This window comes from Montipora foliosa, chromosome 2 (assembly GCF_036669935.1).
Source record: "Montipora foliosa isolate CH-2021 chromosome 2, ASM3666993v2, whole genome shotgun sequence".
Lineage (NCBI taxonomy): Eukaryota > Metazoa > Cnidaria > Anthozoa > Scleractinia > Acroporidae > Montipora > Montipora foliosa.
This window is the reverse complement of record NC_090870.1, coordinates 44,046,994-44,073,509: the sequence shown is the minus strand read 5'-3', so window position 1 is coordinate 44,073,509 and position 26,516 is coordinate 44,046,994. Positions and strand designations below refer to the sequence as shown.

Genomic DNA, 26,516 nt, shown 5'->3' with positions numbered 1-26,516 from the left:
TATGATATGATGATAGGCCTGAAAACGTTTGTTTAGGATAGTTTTTACTCTCTGTATTGGTAAAAACGACCGCGAAATTGGCGAAACGACCGGTTACCTTGTCAAGCCGTACTCCGCCATTCGACGCTGAATGGTACGCGCAGACATACCCAGCATTTCTGACAACTTGGTCTTGTTGAATCCCAAAGACAACAGGAATTCTAACTGATCCCTGCTAAGAAAGTATCTAGGCTTCCCTAGGGGTTTTTCTCGATAAAAGTACATGTTCGAACCGGATTCAGGAAGTAAGTCTTCAGGCATTTGACTGTTTCGCAGGCTATTAAGAGCACCTTGCAAAATTCTCACGGAATGTGCTGTTACAAAACCACTTTCGCTTAATCGAAGAAGATGGCGATGGAAATGTTCCAAGCAGTTTATGAAATACTGTATCTCATCAGATGTGACAACTGACCTGTTAACTACTTCGTTTATTGCAGAATACAGCCGAGTCAATTCGTTCCTTATTCTTTGAGAAACACCTTCCGCCATCTTGGTTATAATTATAACCAAAGACATGCGGCTTGAGTGAGGGCGCTGTTTTCTGAACCGCAGGCCTATGCTCACTTTAAAGGTGTACCTCGTCAATTTAAAGCAACACTGGTGACTTGAGCATGTTCCGCGTCATTGTAAATACCATTTCGTTAGACTTAAAAGACTTAAAACTTAAAACTTAAGACTTAAAACGCAGTGTGGGTCTTCACTTTAAAGGTGTACGTCGTCACTTCAAAGGTGTACCTCTTCACTTTAAAGGTGTACCTCCTCACTTTAAAGGTGTACCTCGATTTGTCCTATTTGCCGCGCCATATTTGAAAATGTACCAGTTAAGCCAATTGCACCATCCTCGGTGATGTCTTGTCCTGGTGAGTTAAAAAATCACCTTGAGGAAAGCACCCAAACACCAAAATCAAGCAAAGGAACATCCGTCAAGGTATGCACATTTCCCAATAATTATCTATACATACACACACTGTATGTTGATGTAGAAACACATGTTTTATTGTACTGACAGTGTACAAGAAAATAAAATTTGCCATCATTGTAATGGCGTATCCTTAAGTTTCAAGTTTATTGCAAATTACTTAGTTTAACTTATTACAAAAGATGCCATATCCTTATCCTTTAGGAGGCTCAGAACAGGTGTTCAGCCGAGTGCTCAGGCTTGATGCCACACATGCCACCTGAGCCGCTCCAGAGGATAATGAATCAAAATTAATACAACTGGAAATAGAGTTTGTTAGATTTGGTCCGGTTTATCTCAAAAGTTTGTCCAGCGTCCTTCCCTGATTTGTTTGGAAAAAAGTGAGAAGTGTTATTTTGCATTCTTAAAGTGAATTTCCAAAAAATTATCCAGTGGAATTTTTTTCATCTTTCAGCTTTTTCATAAACATTTCAATTTCTACTTCAGTTTATAGTTCTTTCTCACATCATGTACTGGGTCAGAGAATTATGATACGGTTTCAAAATGTAAAAAAACAAAATACTGCTCGCTGAATTGGTTTTCGAGATACTTTTCAAACACCAAGTTTTAGAGCTCAAGGGTCTTTGAGCAGCACTGCACCATTACTATAGCAGCAGTTGGGACCCAGGAAACACCCTGTAAAACATTGCCTCACAAGAGCAGGGGTTTCAGTAGAAGCCAGTTACCGGCGGTATACCGCCGCCTGCTTTGTCTCTCACCGCCGGCTAGTTTGCCTTGATTTTCACTAAAAATGCTATCATAAATTTGTCAAACTGCCACCTTCAATGGGCTATCATGGACGGCTATTTCAAAAGTTATAGAAATCCCTGCAAGAGTATTACACAGCTATGAAGCTGTAGCCCTTTTGGAAGGATTGGAGTAATCTTTTTCCATTGGACACACGACTATTAAGAGTGGAAAATCTTTTTATCTGTGACCACATTTCTGTCATTCTGCAGAGTGCTCTTTTATCTCTTCAAAGATTTGTCTATCTAGATAAATGCTGCAGTGACATTTTGCATTTTGCCTGAGTGTAATATTTATGCTGATTTCAAAACGCAAGCAGCTGGATACAGTTGAACAACAATAATAATTATTACTGGTGTTCAACTGTGTCCAGGTACGTACTTGTACTATAGAAAGAGTATGCTGTTTCCTTCTTAGTCTCTTCTTTCTGTGGGAAATATGAAAATAGTACATCAAATCAGTTACTGATTCATTTTTTGCAGTTATTTTTTGTTTCCCTAAACTGAAATGTTGTGTTACTTTTTCTGATGTGTCCAATAAAGCTGATAAATTAATAAAAAATATTGAAAGAATGTGAATTAATTATTAAAGTTGTCACATTTTTGGGATCTTTGCTGTAAAGAGAAATATCAAGGTTAAGATTTTATATTTGCACAGGTAAAACTCAGAATATTATGTACTACCTGGATCCAAACTCATTTTACTATTGGAGAAGATTTATTTCAGCATTGTTTCTAGAAACCTCAGGACTCTGTTTTTGTTATTACTGTCTAACACACAACACACTTTTGCATGAAATATGCTTTAAAACGTTAATGACAACCCAACCTACGGTGCTCATAAAATATTCAAAATCTCTTTCCTATGTTCTCTGCAACTGTCTTTAATCTTTTTTCACATTCAGATTATTGTCCATTATCCAAGTAAAATTATCCAAAAGGAATCGCCACCACATTTGCACAGCCTGGGTATTGCCATTTGCAAGGCTATCAAAGAACACGTCAGCTGTTACTTTGGCAGCATTCAGAAGCAAACGTTTGCTCTCGAGATTAGCAAAGTTTCAGCCATAGCAATTCACGTAAGAAATCTAGAAATATCTCGACCAGGAAAAGGGGGCAGAATAAAAATAATTGTCAGATCAAAATTAATCACTGCTATTTTAGGTGAATCGGGGAGGACATCTTTAAACAAATCTCGCACACTTGGAAATACGCTACTGTAACGATACCTGCGGAAGGTCCAGCGTATTTCTCCGCCTATATTCCGAACGATTTCTTGTACATTTTGTGCTGTGATTGAGACTTTCCTCCTCGAGCAAAACCTTGCCAAACGAATCAGGCGAGTATGGCGATCAAGTGATTTCCGTGTAAGAAGACACGAAACGACTTCACGGCCTGCTGACCTCTGATTGGGCAGAAAAACACAAAGAATTTCTGACACCAATCAGAATTGAGAATTACCTCGACTGTTTGGAACTTCTCTGGTAAGAACTTGTCCACAGGGGCTGTTCTCGCCCTACTATGCTTTTCTTCGTCGCCATTTTGTTTTGTCGGTTTAGACTTCCCCTTGCCTCCGCAATCTGCCGCTGGGTCTCCGAGGATGAGGCTGCCTGTAGTCTTTTGACAAAGGAGGAGGCTGGCCAGTCGTTAGGATACGGGTATCCCAATGACAACCAACTGGAGTTGTTACAAGGTACCCTGAGTTGTTTTGGGACTGATTTGTTTGAGGCAGCTGTCTTGGATATAAAGTCACGGCGGCTAATTTGGTGTCCCAGACACATCGACTTGAAATTTAGCTCTACTAATATGTAATTCGGATTGGAAAATCACCCTTGGTCAAGTATCCTTTTTTCACGGGCCCCGCGCTGTTAGGCCTGGGAGAACTGTATCGAATGGTGCGAGTGGGCATAAAGCAAGGGGTCACCTATCGCGAAAAGCATATAAATTGCACATGAGTTTCGGAGCTGAAAGTCTGAAAGAAGAGCAATTGGAAATGGTATAGGGATTTTTTTACGGAGTGTTTTTAAAGAACGCCAATCCAATTGGCACTATAAAACTCGCCCTGATCAGCCACCACTAAGCTGAAAATTTAAAAATCAAGGCCTGATCACTGTTCAGCAGCGATATCCTATGAGAGACATACAACTTTTTACAACAAAACTTGATTTCTTGATCTTTTGTGCAAGAGGAAAGGAGGCGTTCATTCAAAGCGGAAGCCTGGGTTCAAATACAATCCCAGGACACAACTTGCTTTTCTTTCATTCTCTGCTACCTCAAGTCCTGAGATATAGTCCTCTAATGATTATCGATGATAGATAAATAAATTCAGATCAAATTTGGAATTATCGATAATCGAGAATTTGGTTTCCTGGGCCCACTTCTTCAAAAGCCGATTAACTCTAATCCGCGATTAAAAACAAACTCAGGCTTGAATTTTGCCTTTCAAGAAAGCGTTATCCTTGCCGTAATTTCATGCTAAGGGAAAAGAAAAAGTCTAGCTAATTTTGGAGGCTAAAAATCTTGAGAAACTTTTTTTAAACATAAAATATACTGCAATTTAAGTTTCCTGTAATCCAGGATTACATGACCTAAGGGCCTGTTCTCATGGAGGTGGGGGATCCCGGTTGGGTGAGGTACCCCGCCTCGGCGGGGTAACCAATCTCTCTATACAATCTCTCTTTTTTTCATGATTGTGTTCACACGAGAAGTGGGGTACCTCAACGAGGCGGGTTGCCCGGTGAGCCGGGCCGGGTAAACCCGCATGGGTGGGTTGAGTTTTCTCCAAATGAATGCTGAAGGTACCCCGCCTGACTAGGATGATGTTCATTCCGGCATTTATCTTTAGTTTGAACATTTGGATACCTCAACCCGGTGCCCCGAGGCTTTTAATATTGCATGTGAATGCTCGTTTTTTTTTAGTACGGGAAGACGGGGTACCTCACCTACCGGAGGTCCCCCTCCTCTATGTGAGCGGCCCTAACCTTTTACAATTTCTGAGCGTTATCCAGAAACAAATCTACCCCTCAAGTTGTTGTATTTCTTAATTTTACTAAGGCTTTTGATTGGGTTTTCCACGGGCGCTCGCTCCTCAATTTAAAAGGTTATGAAATTGAAGTTGGTTCTGCTGCAATGGTTTAGAAACTTCTTAGAGCGAGTTTCAATCGAGTGTCGTAAAACCAAAACCAAAGTAATTACTTTGGCCTCTGAAAAATGACGGAGACAATCCAGTAAATCAATCAAAACTCGAAGTAATTACACAAAGCCAACACAAAGCGCGGAAAAATGTGCACACGCGAACCACGATTGGTTTTCGTTTCACTTCTGATTGGTTGAAAAATTGGCGCGAAAACTTTGAGTAGAGTAAAGTAATGCAAAACCAAGGTAATTCGCTAAGTACTTTCGACACTTAATTGAAAACCGCTCTAACAGTACTAACGGACAATGCGAAGTAGTGTGCGGCAACTATTCTTTGTGGTCTTCCTTAAGGTCCGGCCTACGACCTCAGAGAATAACTCTGTGGCCTATTTTGTTTCTTAATCTATGTTGACAACATATCATCGTCTCTTAGAATGTTTGCTGCTGACACAAAAGTATTTGGAGAGCTTTCTGACCGCGAAAATGACACCCCAGCCCTTCAACATGATATTGACCCCGAAACCCGAAACTTTACGGGCCATTTTCGAGTGTCACAATTCCCTTTCCATGTATCTCAAGAACGGAGATGATTTAAGCCGTCAAACTTCACAGTTATTTTTCTTTTTGTTAACTTGAAAACATGTCAAAAAATCGGTTTTAAAACAAGTGCTTGGCTTTTCCAGCTCGAAAAGTTTTCGGGACTTTCGAGAAACGGGCCCGTGGGCGTCCTGATCTCGTCTGATTATCGAGGAGTGCGCATTGACGCCGTTGTAAACAAGGCAAATAAAGTTCTAGGCGTAGTTCACAGATCTAGAACGCTTGGGCCTTCGAATGCACAGTGCGGCCTTACCTGGTTAAGGATACCTAAGCAATGGAAAAAACTTCAGACTTGCCCTCTGTCAAAAGAGGGAGAAATGGACTGCGAAGATCGACTCAAATTTCTAATCTGGTCCATCTCAGAAAAAGGGGAGACTCTTCATCACTTTTGTAGAATTATTTTTTTTAGAATGTTTCACGTGGGGCGGTGTTATGTTGCAGTTTGGGGAACCTATGAGTGCTTTCCGGGATGCACTCATCGGGGAGGCATGGTTGGTCGCTGTGACACTAAGAGGTGGAGCCGTATGGAGGTGCGTCATGTTTTCCCATTAGACGCTTGTGTCTCGGGAGGAGGGCGCGGTTGCCCCCATTTTTTGTCTTGGGAGGGTGGTTCGCGCGCTGAGGTGAGACTCCCTGCGTAGCAGGGAAGAAATTCTGGAACGGACTCAGAGCCACCTTAAAATGCTTTAGCTGTGAGTGTGGCTGTGAATCCGCTTCGTAAATTTTTCTTTTTGGCATTGAGAAGAGCTTTGTCTTGACCTGCAGATCGCGTTCTGGCGGTAATAGTTGGGGGTTGCCTAATTCATTTTTGAGTTGTGGGCGTTTGAAGACGCGGTGCAAGTGCAGGGTGTGTTTGGACGGCTCTTTTATTGCCGTGGTGACCTGTTGCGTCGCGTTGATGGATGCGTCTTGCTGGGAAATTGTTGCTATTTCGTATGGCGCCGTTACATGGGGGCAGTTGTGTAGATGCGGTCCTACTGGACGCCGCAGTTGGTTGAAAGTGTTCAAATTGATTTGAGCGTCCTTAAGGGGACGTAAGTATAGGGTTAACCTCCTGTTTTCTTTTCGAAATGAAACTGATCAGGGTATTAATAATGCCTATGTAGGTTTTTAAAATGTTTGTTCACTAAATTGAATTGTTTTCAGGAGGCAGTGCGGCTAAGTGGTGCTTGCCGTCAGCTCCCATGTTCAAGACACCTTCGTTGTGACCATTAGTTGAATTTCATCCTGGTAGTCCCTTATGAGCTGCACTTGTAAATAGCCAGCTGGTTTGCCTCCGGCCAATTGGGATTCTTAACAGTTGTTGTTCTTTTGCTTCGTTCGTTGTGTTTCATTGGCCTTGAAAAGACCCCCCCCCCCCCCCCTTATTTGAAAGCGGTCAATTAAATATGTATTGTATTGGATTGTATTCAGAGCTAATAAACGGTTTCTCAACAGGAAACTAGTTTTTATAACTGAAGCCAACTTTAAAATGGCGAAGAGATCTTCAATTTGTCAATTTGTCACGCAATGTAATAGCCAATCAGGAACGCTCATTTTGGGAAATAAAACAATCATATTGCGAGAACGTTATAGACGACGTTTGCTTTTTTTATGTCATGATTTTGGTCACGCTCTGAAATAAACACTTTCTTTGGCGTTGAATATTGTGTTAAAGCGACAGGAACAGTGTACCCCATTTATGTCATATGTTATGTTACTACCGCGGCAGGTTTCGTGCTCTGCCGGTCCAGTTGCACATATGAGTTACCGCTTCTCTCCATGGGTGTAAATGTTGAAATATCTACTCTCTTTGGATAATTCAACCGCTTTATCCCCTAAACTTGTTAAGTTTAGAAAAGTTGATCCCAGTAGACGTGAATGACTATTGCCAGACAGTCGACACTGAATGCATAACAAAAAACTTTGATGAAAACGAGGGTCGTACTGTCAAATTTCAAAATGCGTGTTGCGACCGCCCCCTGTCATTCAGTTGTTACTGCAATAGGGTTGAATAAACGATTGATTGATTGAACACGACCTTAGTTTCAGACGGAACCCCTTCCCCTTGAATCCGTTATGTCTTTTCCACATTTATTTTCATTAGCGAAGAACAGGAAGTTGTGATTCGCCTACTCTGCTCCTGCTAACAGACAACTCTGGACAATTACAAATCCGAGTATTCCAAGAAATCGACGTCCTCGTTTTCATCAAAGTTATTTTGTGATGCATTCAGTGTCGACTTTCTGGCAATAGTCGTTGGAAGGATGTGTGGACAAATTACTCATGATCCAATGAATAAGTCAACCAATCACCCATTTATCATTGTTTATCCGGACCCAGTTGTTGAAAGCCCGATAAAGCTAATCATGAATTACTGAAAACATAAATTGTAGCTTTTTTTCTGATGGAAAATGTTTCGATCCATAAAATTTTGTCTTCAACTTTGACTGAGACTTTTAGTTTCGTTCAGCATAAAATTACAAGGTTAAGGCCTTTTGTATGGGAAAATTCAAACCTGGGTTGGTATTTAATCACCGACTGGTGTCGATCGGCTTTGTGAAAGGAAAGGAAAGGAACTTTATTTAATTGTCTAGTCGTTCTAGCGCTGGAGTATTAATTGGGGACACTGTAAACTGAAATCAACAATTAACACAAATCAAATCAAATGTTGGTTTTTGAGGAGAGGGGAAACCGGAGTACCCGGAGAAAACCTCTCGGTGCAGAGTAGAGAACCAACAAACTCAACCCACATATGACGCCGAGTCTGGGAATCGAACCCGGGCCACATTGGTGGGAGGCGAGTGGTCTCACCAGTGGTGCGCCATCCCTAGGCCCCGCGGTAGATAACTTTTTCCACCGTATCTGTCGTAGTGTAATCACTGCATTGTAAGTAGTGTAAAAATTGTTTTGTAAGTAACTTAAGTATCATATTGGTAAGTACAGTGGTGAAAATATTGTTTTGTAAATAGCGCAAGTATTCTAATGTGAATAATGTAAGTACAGTCGTGTAAGTAGAGGAAGCGATTTGTAAGTAAAAAAACAAATAAATTAATAAAAAAAATTATAATGCTAGTATTGTAAGTAGTGTAAGTGTTTGTCCTGCTTGCTTGTATAAATACTGTAAGTATGAGCAGTGCAATGTATATGTATGTAAGTATAATATTAGTATTGTAAGTAGTGTAAGTGTTCGTTCTGTAAATATTATAAATAAATAAAAAATAAAAAATAATAAAAATATAAAAAAAATAAAAAAACTTTTTCCACCGTTTGAAGAAGTGACCAAGCCCTGCCGGCAGGAACATTTCAGTTGAAAGGCAAAGAGAGTAGAAAATTAAATCCGGAAGTCAGACTGATGATGCGTTTATTTGGGACAGTTGTTAGTAACAAGTTTCCCTCGGTGATAACATATATAGTAACAACGGAAATCTTCGTTACACTATTTGACAATCATGGAATGCTATTTCAAAAGATATTTATTCTTAAGAGTTATTTTCATACTTAAATAGGCCTTTTTTCTGTCGAAAACTGGTCAGGGTATCATCAATGGTGCTCGTCTGTACTGAGTTGTATGAATTGCTTCTCCCCAATCAGAGTTTTCAAAGCAAAGAAATGGTACGGTTTCTAAGTTTTTATAAAGCCAATTTCAAAAAGGCGCGAATACTGCTCAACTCTGAAAGGAGGAAGTGATCCTCGAATTCTTCCGGAAAATTTAAGCAAATGTTTCTTATAGACACCTGAAAAAGTTATGTTCGAACTGAGCTATGAAGCTACTCAGTTTTGGTGAGTGCTCCGTGACAGGACTCGATGAATGAAACAAAGTGGATATATATTTGAAGCGCGGGTTACATAGATGAATGAAAGGGAGAGATGGTCCCCGCTCTTATCTGGGCGACCCTTTTCATCAATAATCGACACTTCAAATATAGATATACATTTATTTCACTCAAGCTCATCTCAGTCTGTGCATGTATCAGTGATCCCTTCAAGTAAGAACTGAACTCGGTGAAGGACTATGTCATGATCAAACGACCTTCTCGTTAAAAAAAAAAAAAGACTTAAGTGCTTTGGACAGTTCGTTATGTTCTCGTACGTTCAGATCTTCCAGGAAAGCAAGCAAAATCGGAACAAAACATGAATTAATTTGATCTTAATACTAGAGTCAACAGCCACGCATTAAGAAAGGATTGTCTTCATATGCACCTTAAATAAATTTAGACTACCTCTTAAAAATCTCCATGCAACTGTCCATGAAAGGCTACCATAGTCTATCCAATAACAACGAATTGACTACACTCAACAAATAACGCAGAGAATCACTCGACAAGAACTCTCTGATTGCAGGATTAAGTGGGGCCTGGAAATGAAGCTATAGAGCTCATCAAAAGTCATCCATTACGCATCAAGTTATTAAAATAATCGTATCGACGAGCTGCAAAAAACTTTCTTCAGTTCCAGGCACAAGCGAAGACGACATATTTTAGCGTTCTCCTTCATCGTCGAAAAGGTACAATTATTTGCAGAGCCATGTGTTCAAATAAACACCGTACTTTACCTAACTAGACTCAGTATTTGTCTAGCAACCTTCCAAACCACAGCTAAGAACAATTTGTAGTCGTTGCAGCAAACTGATTCATCAAATGATGGAAAACTCTTGCACTTCCCACCAATATAAAACATAGATTGAATTATCGAAGTCGGTGCCCACACCCATGGTGCCAAGACTAGATTGTTTTGGAGGGGCCCCCATGGAGGGACCCCATACCGGCCTCTTTTGTGTGCAACCACAAAACCAACCGCTTCTTTTCACGGCTTGTCTCTGAATACAAACAAAAGGAAGAGACTATGAAACTAGGCGCACGCTCTCCTTTGATCATCTGAACCTGTAATTATGTAATTAAGAAGCCAAAATTCATCTGGTACGACATTGTTGATAGCTTCATGTTCTCTCAAAACATAAGACTTCTGAAGATGTAGTCTATGGCATTACGTCTTCAAAAAGTGGTAGAAGTTAAAACAGTTTCAAGCGGTTTTTGTAGACCCTACTCGAAGCACAAAAGCATACCGCTATCTCCCAAGTCTCTGTCGGCACAGTTTGTCTCATTGACTTAACAGACAAAAGTTTCATTTTTTTAAGGAGCGTATTAACAATTATTTTCAATATCTTCAATTTTCATGATTTTATCTGCTATATATATAATATGCCGCTTAACATAAGTTTTTCAACCGTTCAAAGCAGCGTGAGAAATCATTCGGTTTTAATAAATTCAGTTCCAAAAAACAAGGCACTACACTCTAGCCCTACAACTCTGTACGGTATAATGAAGAAGGGCTTTGTTGTTCTTCAATTGAAAAAAAAAACAAATTGTTCTCAGAAAGTTAGGTAAACATTTTTGTTTTCTTTAATAGGAACTTGGAATTAAATGAAAACTATCATAGAATCACCTAAGCCAAGCATTGGAAAGTCGTTCGCGTTAATCCTTATCAAGTGCTGGTGGAATAACTTAGATATATTATTTAAACTAACGAATGGTTCCTTTGACGATACCGCCACGAATTACTGCCTAAATATCTTATTTTCGCCGTTACAACCCAACCACATTCACTCAAACGGAAATCGAAAAGAAGAAATTATTTTTCATAACTAAAACAAGGTTCTTTTTTGTGAGGCGAGCGGAGCGCGCACTCTTCATTGTGTAAAAGAAATCTTTCGCCGTGAAAATAACATAACAGGGTTTATTTTTATCTGCCGGTCTTGTATCCTTTCTATTCTTCTATCATTTGGCACTGATGCCCCTAGCGGTGAAGTATTCAATAACAACATCAAAAGAGGACGAAAGATAACGGGAATTGTTTCATTTTTGACTTTCTACCGTTGCTGATCTGCCGTTTAATATTAGAGAGGTTTAGCATCGAGTTCACGCAAACGGCAAAGGTCGGACGAAAACTGCATATTGCAAAAATGGAAGAAACTTCTTCGATATAAGTTAATTTCTTGCCTCTGAGCTAAAGGTATCATGCTCTTATGACAAGCCACAGTATGCCGTTCCCCGTTTACCGTCGTTTCACGTAAAACGTGTTGCTATATCTCTCTCTGTGCATCATTTGAGCGACTCCTGAAGAAGACAGTGACAGCTTCACATTTTAAAAAGTAATTGAAATGAGTCAATCACTTTTGTCAAAAACTTTCCACTGTCTTTGACCGCGTTATATGTAGTTTAACAGTCACGATTCGCAATAACCATGCATTCGTATTGGCTGAAACCGTCTTCGAAAACGTCCCGCCCAGTGGATCACGTGACCACAGCGTCAATAGTTCCCTCGTGGAGACTGGGTTGTGCATAAAAGTTGAAGAACTTGCAATAGGCCATTTTCGAAATATCAAATATTCAGCTTGATAGTGAGCAGTGAGGACAAAAACAATAGAAACACGTTGGCATGAATGTGAAAAATATTTGCATATCATCCACTTTCCTTTGTCTTCGTCCTCTACATCTCTTTTTCAAGCTGAATTTTAATATATCGAAAAGGGCCTATTGAAAAACATCTTCAAAAGAAATTCAACAATAAAAATGTGACTACGTTTCGAAGACCTCATGCATGTCATCATTGTGGAATGTGTAGAAATTAACAAAAGGTGGTCGAGAAATTATGTAACATTTTTGTCGTTTCATTTAATAACAGCTTGAAAAACAACGTAAACAAAGAACTGAGCTTCTGTGGTCGTTGAAGTTCTTTTCTCGCAAATTGTGGATTTTGTGCAATACTCTATAAGCTTTTGATTACGACGAAAATTAATGGCATAATGGTTTGTTTAGTATAACGAAATAATTCTAATTATCCCAATAAACATGAAAATTAAAAGCAATAATCCCCTAACCCCTGTATGAAAATTTAGCAAATGTTGTTTGAATTTCGGAGTCCTTGTTCTTAGTCACATGTGCAATATAAATTGAACACGAACAACTGTCTACAACGTTATTAAGCGCAAAGATTAGAGGAACATTAAAGAAATAAACGGAAATTGCCATCAATCCAAACGTGTCTCTTCTTAATTGATTAAATGGTTTTGATGGCCTTCAGTTGTGGCAAAATTATGAATTGATGAGAAACGGCTAGTTGAATTTCAATAGTCATTTGATGACTTTCCGTTAACAGTAAGTGGTCTCTTTGTCTTTTACAAAATGTATTAGATGTTTTCAAGTTAAGTTGTGGCATAGGCGTACGAAGAGGGAGGGGGGGGGGGGGGGGGCAGGGGCAAAAAAAAAAATCTGCAAGCCTTAAATTTGATGTGTCAGTTGCATTGTATGACTGAATGTCTGTATGGGGGCTTGGAGAGCTTAATTTAAAGTATCTAATAACCATTTTATTTACTTAACTGGCGGGCGTACCGTGTGGATTAAATGCTAGATTGGTTCCCAGGCGCCTATATTTGGCGGCGCAAGAAAATGTAACCTCGTACCCAGGTTTCCTCTGCGCTTGCGAACTCACTGAGGACCCCAAACCCTGTTATAAAAATGTGGTCACTGATTTCCTTCGGGTCGACTTCAGCCCCCCCCCCCCCCCCCCCATATTAAATCCGTTCCTACGCTGCTGAGCTATCCACTGTATAGACGTAAGGATTTCACTCAGTTGAGTTAGCCTCTTGTAAGTATTAAATCCAGTTACTTGACTGACAATGAGAAACGGATATCAAATTAATAAAGACTAAAACTCGAAGTTGCGTGTTTCCGTTTTCCTTAGAGCTCCATATACGGTCATTTCGCGTTGCAGATATAGACAAAACAAGATAAAAATAAGGAGCCATAATCATCCCTGATTATGGCTGCTGCAAAAATATAATAATCTTTACTCGGGAATAAAGGAGCAAAGAAGTCGTTTTGTTCGTTACACACCACTTATTAACTATTCGTAGAAAGTAAGGTCCCACCCTTTGCAGTTGAAATTGAAATTTTTAACTTCTGAACAGGGACAAGTAGCTTACGACTCTACCGCGCGTTTAAAGAAGTTACCATTAAAACTAATTGGTTAATTTTCTTTCATGAAAAATGTTATTTGTCCTTAAATTGATGGGTAATCTGTGTGCGATTATCAAAAGAACAAGTAATGGTCTGACATAAGAAGCTTGTACATAAGATGAAACGTCAGTAGTTAGTTTCTTTTACAAAATCTGTAAGTGATTTTCTTTGATGAAGTAGTCGCCTGCATGAAGTTATCAAAGTAAATAAACTTCGTCATCGACGCTTGTGTAACATTGAAAAGCATCTTTTGGTGCCTTGTTGGACAGTTCAACTCTTGTACGGAAAAAGATGCACAATAAGTCACCTTCTTTGCCATCATCAACAAAAAGGTACATCAGGTGTTTATCAATAAGCTTTCACCCGAACTTTACGGTCTCATCCTTAATTACCCTATAATGGAGCATTTGGAAAAGGGCAATTAAAAACTGAAGCTACAATTTAATCACAACTTGTTACGAGATCACAAGAAATCCAATTCACCTTTTATGGCTAACTATAGCTTAATGGGCGTTAACTCTAGATGGATTGAAAGAGTCGCGAAAATTGAAACGCATTTCACATAACGTTCTTGAATAGATAACATAAATTACATAAACTGTAATAGATTTTTTTACCAGACACAAAATGAAATTATGACATACTGGTATACGTTTATATTTAACAACTATTCACCGAAGTTATAAATGAAGTGGAAGTGGCTAGTGGTGGATATTTTCCGAGCCCTGAAGCCTTCAACGCTATCCCCTGCTTTAATATATACTAAAAAATACTATTCATAATTATAATGGGTCAGTTTTTCAAAGTTAGTAGTTGTTTTTAGATTAATTTGTCGCCTTTATTATGATGATAACAATAAGAAATGTGCCCGTTTGCGGTTGCCAACTAGAATCTTTAATGATCATCGAACAGATAGCTCGTACCTTTTAAGTGATTTAAAAATCACCATGCACAGTACATGTAATGGATCGATTCTTTTTACAAAATTTGTTTATGGTTTATTGAAATTAATTAAGGTTGCGCGTCGTACGCTGCTATCGTAAATATTGCTATTGAAATGGCGTAAACTTACGCGGATGTTTCTGGAGTCTGGATAGTTATAGACGTGAAAAACTATTTATTAGTAGACTTTTTAGGCCGTGATACGGGTGGATATCCAATGAAATTACATTAAAGTCTGGCTTGCAATAAATGTATAGTCATTTAGCTTAATGTTTGCGCCATAGACGAGGAATCTTATAGATTACGATACACGCTTTCAGCAAATTTGCTTTCTGGTCGACGGAGCTGACATGTGCGTCACCTTCAACCAAATGAACTAAAATGAGATATTTTTATTTTGTAAAACTGTCATCTTCTGGCTAGCTTTGTGAACCTCAAGACAAAAGTATTTGGTGTTGATAGTAAAAAAAACTTAATCTTTTTCTTGGGAGGAGACTGTAAAATAAAGTTTTGGCAGGTATTATTAAACGTGTCAAGTTTTGCGCGATAACAGGTGCAATTTGAGTGACTCGTTGATGAAAACTCTCTATTACATTTCAAACAGATAATTTGCAAATGTTCGATCTAAATTTTGACTGCGGTTGTTCAGAATTGATGATAATTCTGTGAATATTACAACCACAATGCTAAATAAATAAACAACCAAAGCAAGTTCAAAACACATATTTGATCGAAACGTTTGAAAGGAAGGAAATTTTTGTCACTTCGCTTCATTCACCAGCTGCTTTGTGGTATCTTCGTAGTACCCTGCTGTCGTGAGCATTTTCACCTGCAACCAACGAAGAACTAGAAACTGTTAGTTAGTTACTCGGGGTATTTTGTCGTTCGCAGTTTCAAACATTAACGTTGATCATGAATAAAATTTAAATGTTTTATTCCAGGCTACGCTGCAATTCAACGCAATTTAAATTTGACCGTGAAGTGGTCTTGCTGAGTGAAGGCTTCCCCTTCTTAGATTATAAAACCCTACAAATGACCTGAACTAACTATACGAAAGAGGAAAAACTAATAACGTTAAATGGTTTGCAAAATTTCATCCGGCAGAAATATAAACTGAATGATTTTCGGTAGTGTTGAACCAACGTTAGGTTTTATCTCTTAGAAAGTCAATAAAGAAATGTTTACTTTGACAAGATCAACAAACCTGTTTATTCCCGCGGTAGATACGTTGGAGAAAAATGAAACGAAAAACATTACTTTGCTGAAGATAAGCCTTAGCTGGTTTCGTGACAAAATTTTCTGTAGTGCCATGTGTTGCTTTTAAATTTACAAAAGGGACAAGAATTAGTACTTTAAAACCCAGAATCATAACTTTGAATAAATTTGTATTGATAAAACTAATAGAAAGTACAAAATTGAAACCGAGAAGCCTTTTACTCTGATTTCATATAAAAGTACGTTAATTTGGAAGACACATGCCTGACCACTGGTTACAACGGGCTTATATTTATTTCACACCTGTAATTTTGGAACAAGTGACACTAAAATGGAATGGAATCTTTAAGCTCGTCAACAAAAAAAATGATGAGTTTTTTCATAAACATTTTAAACCCTTGATTTGGTCAGCAACCAATAATAAGGCAACACTAAGTAAGCTATCCTGGAGGTTATTCCTCGAGGTTAGTATCGGCAGCACTGAGTGAGTCAGTTTATATCGCAAACAAACCGCTGTGTTTTACTTTATAAACAGAACAGATCAAACAAACGAATAGCCAAATATCAGCTCTTGGTTTCACCTTAAAACAAAAGTAGAAATTATGAAGGCATCATAGCTTTGAAGCCCAAGAGCTGGATTTATAATCCATGTTCATTCTTTGCTTCATGAATGTGATATCAGAGAGAATACAAAAGATCGGCACCTTCAAGGAACTTGAAGTGTTTAAAATCACCAAAAAGCACGACTTCCTTTATGGCAAAGAGAAAATTAGTTGAAATTTTTAGCGATTCTTTACGGCCCTGGCTTTGAAGATAGCCTTGGATTCTTCAGCATCGAGAGCACAATTTGAAATACAAATCAAACGAAGACAGAAATCCATTACCAGAGATGTACCACGTCCATTCACCTGTGCTTAAAATGGACCACAGTATTTTGGTCTTTACTTATTAAGAATCACCAAGTTTGCTAAATCAGTTTCCTCTGTCGTAAATTTGGTAGTGTTCCCCGCTGTTCATTATTCTGATCTGCTGAATTAACTCGCCGATGCTAAGAACTGACGTTCTAACTTCATGTCACACCCTGTACATTCATGATATGTTCAATAGCAGTAAAATAACTTTCCTTTGATAAAATTTCTGTTTAAAAGAGTTCATGCCAGTGTCAGTTAAGCGAGAAAAACGTGGTCTTTGGACAAGTGTGTATAAAACAAATGAACGCAGATATTAGTTATCCTTTAGATAACTGAAGAATGAAAATTGTCTTTCATTCGCTTTCTCCCGCATCTTGGGCTTCACTGCCCAAGCACTGGCTCAACTGGCCACAGAATTTTCAAAGCCATGATAGTCCAACAGCTTATGGCTAGCAACCGAACACAGTAATCACAAGGGTTTGTGGCAAAACCTCCCAGTTCCGCCTCCCAAACTGCATTGGAAACCTCTTAGTCAATACCTATAATGAATCGAAAATCTTCGAGCTTTTATTTTTTGAAATGTTGAAATAATGTAAGTTTTGCAATGGGAACTCTTAGAAGGACGTTTGTAAAAGATGACTTACTTCAAATAAACCTTTAAAAATAAAAATAAAAATGAAGTGAAATGATGTTGCAATGACATTCAGTATCGATCCCGTATAAACCTTGGGCCTGTGCCATTGGACGAGAAAAGCCGAGTCCAAATGCCTTGCGATGCCTCTCAGGAACGAGATAATTTACTCTATGATCGCTTCTCTAGTCATCAAAGTCGCTTCATTCGTGGGAAACTGCGATTAAAAGAAATTAACTTCAAAGCTGGAAATGAATAATTTTTACAAGTTAAGTGTTCTTGCAATGATGTCATATCATTCCCTTGTCCCTTGTTACAGTTTAACGTTGGAAGGTAAAGTGTTTCATACTCAGGTGAATTGTTTCAATTATTGCGTTAGTTTGAAATCGTCGTTGGGAAATTTCAGGTATTTAAGACCCGGCGCAAAAAAACTATCATTTCGTTATTGATCAGTAGCCGTTGAATTTCTCAGTTTATAAAACAGAACGCCTAGCCGGCCACAGCTGATGAACTTTCGTGAAAAATGCCTTTAACACTTCAAGATCAACCCCTTTTCCTAAGAAATATCACTGTGACAGTACAGATAGTTGAAAAGCCTGGTGCAATGAAGATGAACGGTCATCTCCCTCAAAAAATTTTGTAGATGTTGATGACCTTCGGTTGTCCGTTTTCATGTGTCAAACACGAGTTTACCAACTGATCAAATACACCGGAAAGTGGAAAAAAAACTACTGAGGCTGCCTTTTGCTACTTTGTTTAAAATATTCTAACCTTGGGGGAAGCAGAATAACCTAGGGCAGACCAGTAAGGAACGGAAAACGCCGCCATCATTTTCCTTGAAAACTTAAGAACGCCATTTGTTTCCTTTATACGTAAGACTTATTTTGTCTACTTTTCTACCGTTTATTCAATACATCTTTCGTAATGAAATTCGAGACCATACCAAGGTCAATATAGCTCTTACTATCCACGGTCCTAAACGTTCTGGAAGCCCGACGGCAAGCCAATGGCTTCTAACAAGTCCTATTGAGAAAACAACAAACGACTTCGTTCAGGTACGTTGGCAATAAACATGTAACGGCTAAACTACTGAGTATTAAGGGCAAGCTAACACATAAGGATTCAAACCAGTTCATATTTCGTTTGCCTTATATTTGAAATACTTCTGATCTGAAATCAGGACGGCGCAGGTACGAACGACCAAATTTCAGCCATTTTGAGTTGTAGCTCAACTAAAGGGCAAGTCATTCGAAGAGAGATAGCTTAAATTAAAAGAAACAGCCAAAAAAAAACATATTTAAAGAGGCGAATTGTTGAGAAAGCAATGACATAAAGTCGACTGAATTCTTCGTTAAAATTATACGAAGCAAATGGCATGGTTTGTCAGAACAACGTGACCGATAGCGTTGGAACTGTCCAAACCTTTGTTTCAGACTGACTGTTTTCGTTGTTACAAAACATTACTCCACAGTTTGTCTTTAGTGTCGAAATTCAGAAATCAGGTTCGTTCCAGTTCAAAGCAGTTTGCCGGCAATTCCTAGGTTTCCAAGGTAAATAGCACTTACTGAATACATTCGCCGAAATTTAGGACCATTTACCATTTACTCAGGAAAAAACCACAAGCGCCAGGCTAATATACGAAAAGACTAATTACTTAAGAGTTCTCCTTTTTCTGAGTCAGATGTGGCTGTGCTTTCTCTTTTCTGAGCGTAAGGCACGTGCATGAAAAAATGAAATACCTACCATTCAGGCTGCTATCACGAACCACCACCATCCCAATTTGCTCAAGTCAAAGTTTGTAACAGGGCCCCTAGTTCGCTGAAATGATCAACCCCTTTGACATTTTGACGGGCACAGCACCTTTCCTAATCGATCTACAGCAAAAAATATTTTGTACCGTATGGAGTCATACTATATCCAAGTGAGCGGTTTTATTGCTTGCTTCTCGACTAAGCAATGTTTGTTCTCTAATTTGAATAAGTCGAATGAATATTGGATCTGCCCGTCACTCGCACATGACATCGTAACCAAAGAATCTTCTTCAAAGAAGAGACTACCAATGTTTACGAATTGTCGCCGCTTGTTAACAGCTAACGGTTTGGATCGTGTCAAAACGGAATCCGCCGTTAACCAGTAAGTAGAAGTTTCAAGAAAACTATCACATTCTCGCTACCCGCTTTGCTAATGTTTGTTGATTCTTCAAACCTAGATTAAAGCAAAGAAAAGGCAACCCAGAAAATTTCCATTTATTCACTCGGTGTTCACCATCATTCACTTTTTAAAATGCAAAATTAAGAAAAAAAATTAGAAACATGGTCACCATGACACAAGCAGGGCAGTTTCTGATTTTGTTATGAAAAACGACAGTTTGAACTGATCTAAAATCTTTGGGAATAATTGGGCGTTTTTTGTGGGTTCTCATTCGTCTCTAGAAGATGGAAACTTGACAGCATTTCAAGCGTAACTGATATAAACGAGATTTAAAATGCATGATGTCAAAGAACAATTTAATGCTGCCCTCCTAGTATTTGACAACTTAGACCACCAAACTATTTAACTATTAAAATATTCGTATGAGTGTCACCCAAAATAGCTGACCCTGCAAACAAACTTTCCGGTAGCTTGAGAAAAGTGCAGGGCGCTTCCTTGTGATTTGCGTGCTATTTGTTTTTCCCGACTACCTGAGTTAGAAAACTAGAATAATTTAAGCTCTACTAAAGAGCAGGCTGTCACTCGTCCGTGAGGTGATTATCCGCCAATTCAAACATCCGAAAGTTCTTTTCACACATAGAAAAAAATTACACGAAATGTTTGCTCTTTCGGTTTTCTTTGAAATGTTGACAAGCTTGACTGACTGTCATCTTCGCCCACATACAACTCATCCCGCCATGTCATATAACTCCTTGTATTCGCCGCCAGTGAGTTGGCATATTTACGAAGTATGCAACTCACGCTAAGCACCAACAACACAAAACCGTGTTTGTCGCTGGCGGTCTACGCCACTGAACCTGGCGAGAATTAATGTCGTAAAAGCCACAGCTATAATTTTAAAGTGAACGTTTCTTTCAAGCTGGTTTCCTTGAATTGACCGCACAATTCCACGATCCGTCTGCCATTCCGAGACTCAAACGATTTTTTTCCGTTCGTAACAAATATTTTAACTCAAACGTTTTTGTTTATACTGACTGAGGATTTTTTGGACCAATTTACCAAATTAATGACTTGAAATAGTCCACAAAAATGTCTTCGAAGTTTTAGTGAAAAAAAAAATTGTGAGCCAACGGAGTGATGCTGCAGTTGTGAATAATGCAAGTGAGTAGCTCTACACCGACGCAAAAACATTTCTCCGGCTCTGTGAACCACAGTCACCTTCAAAATCAAGTCCCCCGTAATTCAAAATAAGGACGAAAGTTCGCGCGTCGCAATTACTTATTGAAGCCACTAAACTCAAACGCATGGCAGGGCATGGAATAGCATTCCAGACTAGGAATATATGTCTTTCTTAGACGGATTCGTTATGGTAACACTGACTTCCCTCTGCTGGTAACTGCAGGGAAATCGCGTAGTTATGAAATATAGCCACCCGTTCGGGTCATGAACAGTAGCAGTTATGCATGTTCGTCCAATTTTGAAAAATAAAGCTTGTGAATTATTTACTTCACTTATGGAAACAATGCAAGATTTGCTTGTCGGATACAGTAAGTGCTAGGTTTTACACAACTGCATGGTAGATACTGAAATTCGCCTTAGATAGGTTGACAGAAACAAAGAGCGCTGTGTTGAGGCTCGATTAAGAGCGAAAACAAATGATTCAAGTAATGAATATTCATTTGTCTTGTGAATATTGTCAAATTCAGGACCGCCTCAGCAGAAATGATATGAATGGCTGAGCTTGAGGGATCTGGAAGCGAAGATCCGGTGACTCTGTTGACTCAACACGCTCGAACTAGGAAACTGTGTTTAGTACAGATTTCCCACAGCACTCCGGAAAATCTGGAACGACCGCAAAACGGAGCGTGAACATGGCGTCTCCGGCTGTTATAGGTACGCGTCTCTCTTTGTTCTCAATTGCACGTAACACAGTGACTGAGTTGATTACTGTTTCATTGCCATATAAGATTTTACGTTTCCGTGAGTTTTACGTGACTACAGAACGTCAACTGACAGGCCTCCTCAAGAAAACGGTTTCCAAGATCACTCAAATAATTCGTGACTAAGAGGTCAGAAATGTTCTTGGCTTTGCTGTGTTCATGCTCCCAGATTTTTGCGTCTCCAATGTCAGTGAGGGAGAATATTTCGCAACAGAATTGGGTCAAGGTTTCTATTAGTTAGAGGCGACAAAGGTATTGTTTTACCAAGTGTAAGCCGATGATCAATTTTGGCAAAGAAAGAAATATTACAATCGGCATTGACAACTGCATCGCAACAAGGACAAAAGTTGTGAACGAGACGTCAGAAACGACGTTGACTTGGCATTACTCAACAATTAATGGGTCCAATTTGTCAGAACGATTCGACGCTGTTGATCGGTATATTTTACCACTTTCAGTTGAACGGCAACACAATCATACAATTACGAAAAGATCACACGTGAGGCTTTCCTTTGACTCCTTTGTAAGAAGCCCGTAATTAGTTTATGTCGTTAAACGGAACACGCATACAAAACTGACTACATCGTTTTCTTCCGTACTTCGTGATTTCATCCTGGCGACGGGCGCGATTACAAGCGAGTAAAACCTAAATGCGCAGAACCAGAAAGTTTTTAAAATACACTTAAAGTGTAAAGCCATGCTAACACCACGGCTGAGAGTACAATTATCCAACGTAGTGCGAAATATCAAGAATTACAATTTCTCGCTGTTGTTCCCGAAGCCTGCAGATGTCTCCCTGCCAGAACGTTTCATCTCATTTAAAAGTCATCCTAAGTTAGCTGTCAAAAATGAAAGAGAATCTTAATCATCTTTGTTTGTCCCAATTCTACATTGGTTAAACGTTAAGCTTAGCAACAGAGCTTGTTTCGAGCAATTCTTTTAGTCTATAAATGATCGCCAAGAAATTTTTCGATGCTCTGTTCAGTTAATCCATCAGATTGCTGCTGGAAAGTAAACAATTTACAACTGTGGCGGATTCTGTTTGAGGAGCCTTAAGTTTGCGAAGTCAGTTGTATTTGTATGAATTTACACCTGCTAATTTTCATATTCTTGAAGCAATAGATATGACGTTTCAGACCTGCTAGACTGATTTGTTTCGGTATTGACGAGTAGCAAACCCGTAGATCCGTGGCTCTGCAAGGGGGCTATACTTGACATAGCTAAAAATAATTCGATGAGAAAGAGAATGTTATTGAAGCCAAATTCTGATAAAGGAAATGGCTTGCATTTCTCGTCGTCGAGACTGTAATAGGGGGCCATGAAAAAATGTCCAGTCTTATTTCTGAAGGGACAAACGACCAGTCTATATCGCTAAAACCCATTATTCTACGCTTTAGGAGTAGTTAGTGTCACAGAAATGTTTACGCCGGTTTTGTTCGCTATATCTGCCTGTTAGCTACTTCCAGCGCTTGCAGACACGCAAATGTATCAAGATAAATGTGTTACAATAGCAATGAAAGCACTGGTTTGAAGCGACATATTTGTGGTAAGAGAGAACAAACCCACATTGTAAAGAAAGGAAGTCTAAATATTTGGGAAAATGCTGAGGGTCGACTGAGGGGCACAGGGGCACTCGAAGTCAACTTGTGCAGAAAGGAAACCAGTTCCCCCTGCCATCAGTCGACGAGAACTAGCAAGTATTACCTGGTTTACTTATAATCTTAGTCTTTTAAAGAGATCTAATGTACAACTAACAAAGGCATGATTTTTGAGAAATACATGTGCGCGTGGATTTCATTTAAGTGAAGCCCTCTCGTAATGGTATCTCAGACAAAGGTGGCCGGGGCAGCTGTAAAATCCTCTGATTGTGCATGTAAGAACTTTGTACGCAAAGGCTGACTCCTCATGTTTAATGGACACATATGATCTTTGTTCTTACACTCTAGACGGATTCACGTGCTTTCTACAACCAGAATATCGTTTTGAAGGGGCAATATTTAATACAAACACAACACTGTCGCACAGACTTTGCGAGGAAAAGGCTACTTACTCAGTTGCACTCAGTTCTCTCCAATGACGGAAGGGAGTCGCATTATTTCAGAACCACAAAATCGATTCACAGTGTAGTTTTGATGAAAGTGTCTAAAGAAAAAAAGCCAAAGCAAACCAAACGGTGTGACGTGGTTAAAGTGCGCCGTTGACATCTTCTGTCGATTGCAAATATCATTGACGAGACACGAATAAGATACGCGATCCTAAGATGAAACAGATGTTCTTGTTCACGAAGAAAACTTAACTGGACATCTCCGTTTAGACCATGAAAGTCATCCAAATGTCAAAAACCTCGGCAAGTACATCTTGAGACTTGCTAGCACTTATCAAAGAGCAAGCAAATATGACTTGTAGGAAACCTCACTACGATCAACAAAAGGCTGGAGGTTTGCAAACGTGAGCAGAGTGTTCGTGATATACTGACAAGTGATACTCCATAGCTTTAGGCAAGTATGGTTCCGATGAAAGGAATACTACTGAGAACTTTACTCACGTCAAATGATATGTGTCTGTAAAAATACCGTACAAGTAGAAATGACGAAATCGGTAGATTCCCGGTCAAGCCTCAAGGCTCTGCTGTCGAACAGACGGTCCTTGTATGTATCGACTTACACATACAAGTCCGTCAACAGATAGCGTAAAACTCCTTGTGATGGCAACAAAAATTGTCCGTCTTGCACTGAAAAGTGTAAAACTCATCCTCTGAGAACGAAAGCTTTAAGGGAATAACTAAGGTTGAGGATTAGATAGTGACAATTTTTTCTAGCTGATTCTGATCCTAGTTGTTACTCAGACAAATTACAAACTTACAAGGAATTTTGAACACTGTTACTGGGACTCAAGAAGGGACTGAAGAAAAAGAACATTTTTCTTGCAACTCTGAGGTACACAGAAAAGTCACTGCAGCAGCTGCAATCTTCACGATTCTTTTGAAATATTTTTGCATAATATTACCCTTTGAGCTCAGGGTTGATTTCCGACATTAAAGAGCCACATCTAAAGCAATTCATTTTTTATTGTGAGCTTTTGTACATCTGCATTGCTTTATACAGAAGATACCTCTAGCCGAAAAAATGGCTTCCGCGGCAGCAGCCTAATTATCTTCTGAAGCTTTCGACAAGCGGCATCTAATCGTGTAAAAATACACAATAGATTTTGTTGAAAAGCATTCTTTTTCGGTGTATTCTCTGCTGCTAATTATTCCCGAACTGAATTTAGATTGAATCGGTTTCTTTTTCAATATGGGAAGATAAAAAAAAATGACAAAATCTCGACAGTCAAATTTTTCTGCCATTTGTTCGGAGGTCGGGGCTTCAAGGCCTTTAGGACCAGACAGAACACATGTATTTTCTTTCAATGAAGGTACTAAGATGCCTTTAAAATTCTAGAATTTCGTTTATAAATTAGAAAAGTGTGAAAAATCGGATGCCTTGAAATGGATAAATCAAAGACTGCTATCGCATTGCCCCCTGCCAAAGTCTGTTTTGCCGAATTGGCGGTGAGCAGTGGAGATGAAAGATCTACCGCCTGCACAACGATTTGTTATTTCTTAAGAGGCGTGATGATTTATAAGTGTGTATTTAACCACAAATAATGTGCTCACTTGAAAATCTACAGTCGTAAACATAATACGAAATTAAAAACTTTCCAATTTTCAACAAGCTTTTCCCTCCTAATCAAGGCAAGTGTGATGGGATGCAATGCTCAACAGCGACAAAGAATTTTTTTTTTTTTGCGTTATCTCCGACGAGGCTCTAGGAGATCAAGCGAGCAATGGACCCTCTTGAGTGAAAGAGTCTGTGTTGCACTTTTGCATGAAAGTGGTTGGCGTCTCACTCCAGACATTTAGGGTCGGTTGTAACTGTTGTCATTAGCCATCGAACTACAGCATTAACCACTTTATGAATCAATAGTGCGTAATGAGTACGATGAAATTATTAGAAGCCACTTAATTAGATCCATTCACTCGACTGAAATAATCACTCTTATGAACCCTTGGATCTGTCTGGGGACCGTTGCAAATCCTTCTTCATAAAGAGTTCGTTCTTGGCGAAATAAAAATAAAAATATCTTACCATTGAGTTTCAAACCTTGCTGCAAAAAAAGAAATCAAAAGAGAGATCTGGCAATCACATGACTTTCTAGTTTATTTCCTAAACAATCGCGCCAATTAGGACAAAGGGGCTTGTTAACAAGGACAAGATGACATAGGAAATGAAACAAAACCTTTCGCACGTCGAAAGTTCCTGGTCCGCGCCGAAAGCAACTCAATCGAAAAGAGAAAAATACTAGCGCGAAATCAAAGAAACCGATCCCCATTCACCCGTGTCGTGACAAAAGCTTAGAATTAACGGTTAAATGATCAATTTTGCCCCGTTGAAAATACGGCGGCATGGAGATCAAACTCAAAGAAAAGGTTTCACAGATCTTGACCCTTGTGGTGGAATACTCTTTCAGGGGCCATTGGTTTAAATCAATCCACACTTACATCGTCTTTAAATCTACACTTACAGTTCTCATTTAGTTTTCAAGTGGTCTTGGCCATATCTTCTTTGCGGTTGAATTGTTAAAGTTATGGAAAGAATAGAATAGGATGCAAGCGAAGCCAATTGCCCATGAGGTTTCGCATTGTGTCAAAGCCGCCAAATCGCAGCAATTGCCGGTGTCACATTTCACGGGCGTGCCTAATGTCCCACCCGAGCCCACTTGTGATCGACAGTTCTCGCTGTCAACAAGTCTTCAACATAATTACAAACGTGACAAGGTAAATCTACAAAATAACGCAACGGCGGTCAACAGGAATAAATATTCCACTTAAAGATAATCCTTCTCATTTGGCGGGCATTTAGAAAAGCACTAGACTAGGCATTAAAAAAGGGGTTTTGAAAGAGCACAGCATGTGCTTTTTGCCTTCCTCTCCAATTCGACTTTTCCTTTTTCTTTGCCATGGTGAAACAATTGTACATCGGCAGGTGGCGTGTGCGGATCTGTTTCGCTTTCTGCACGTGCATTTTACACCAAGTGACCACTGAGAATTTCTTTTTTCCCATTGGTCATAGCTCTCATCCTAGTGAGGCGAGAATGCCTGCGAAGGATTAGCGATTTTCGTCGAAAATCCAAGTTCTCGGTCTTTGTAAACCCCTTATTTCGATTTTCACTGATGATTAAGAATGTGTACGAACTGAACGCTGTTTTAGATAGC

At 39.2% G+C, this 26,516-nt stretch overlaps 2 protein-coding genes and 2 long non-coding RNA genes across 11 annotated transcripts in view; 1 reads left to right on the top strand and 3 right to left on the bottom strand.

The window, feature by feature from the left end:
* Positions 1-3,086, bottom strand: part of LOC137993225 (uncharacterized) — a 34,671-nt gene extending 31,585 nt beyond the window's left edge. Inside the window, exons 1-3 of one of the 4 annotated variants that reach the window (XM_068838939.1) lie at positions 2,973-3,086; positions 2,126-2,171; positions 775-896 (exon numbers count right to left, since the gene is read on the bottom strand). The gene's annotated coding sequence lies outside the window, so the exon portion shown is untranslated. Of the gene's footprint in view, positions 1-774; positions 897-2,125; positions 2,172-2,972 lie in introns of those variants that run through there. The other 3 variants (XM_068838940.1, XM_068838941.1, XM_068838942.1) reach the window with 3 other exon arrangements.
* Positions 3,087-13,898: 10,812 nt separating this feature from the next.
* Positions 13,899-25,883, bottom strand: LOC137993224 (uncharacterized). The gene is made up of 3 exons (XR_011121834.1): positions 25,826-25,883; positions 25,390-25,408; positions 13,899-15,243 (listed from the first exon to the last, which is right to left on the bottom strand). It is a non-coding gene; the product is annotated as an uncharacterized lncRNA (long non-coding RNA).
* LOC137993223 (uncharacterized) lies at positions 15,258-19,147 on the bottom strand. The gene is made up of 3 exons (XR_011121833.1): positions 18,915-19,147; positions 18,115-18,194; positions 15,258-17,388 (listed from the first exon to the last, which is right to left on the bottom strand). It is a non-coding gene; the product is annotated as an uncharacterized lncRNA (long non-coding RNA).
* The window catches only part of LOC137993221 (LIM homeobox transcription factor 1-beta-like), a 28,420-nt gene continuing 19,990 nt past the window's right edge, over positions 18,087-26,516 (top strand). For 2 of the 5 annotated variants that reach the window (XM_068838933.1, XM_068838932.1), the window contains exons 1-2: positions 18,098-18,226; positions 21,029-21,215. In XM_068838933.1, the coding sequence (XP_068695034.1) occupies positions 21,194-21,215 (22 nt within the window). In that variant the 5' untranslated portion in view covers positions 18,098-18,226; positions 21,029-21,193. Of the gene's footprint in view, positions 18,227-19,222; positions 19,305-21,028; positions 21,216-26,516 lie in introns of those variants that run through there. The other 3 variants (XM_068838936.1, XM_068838935.1, XM_068838938.1) reach the window with 3 other exon arrangements.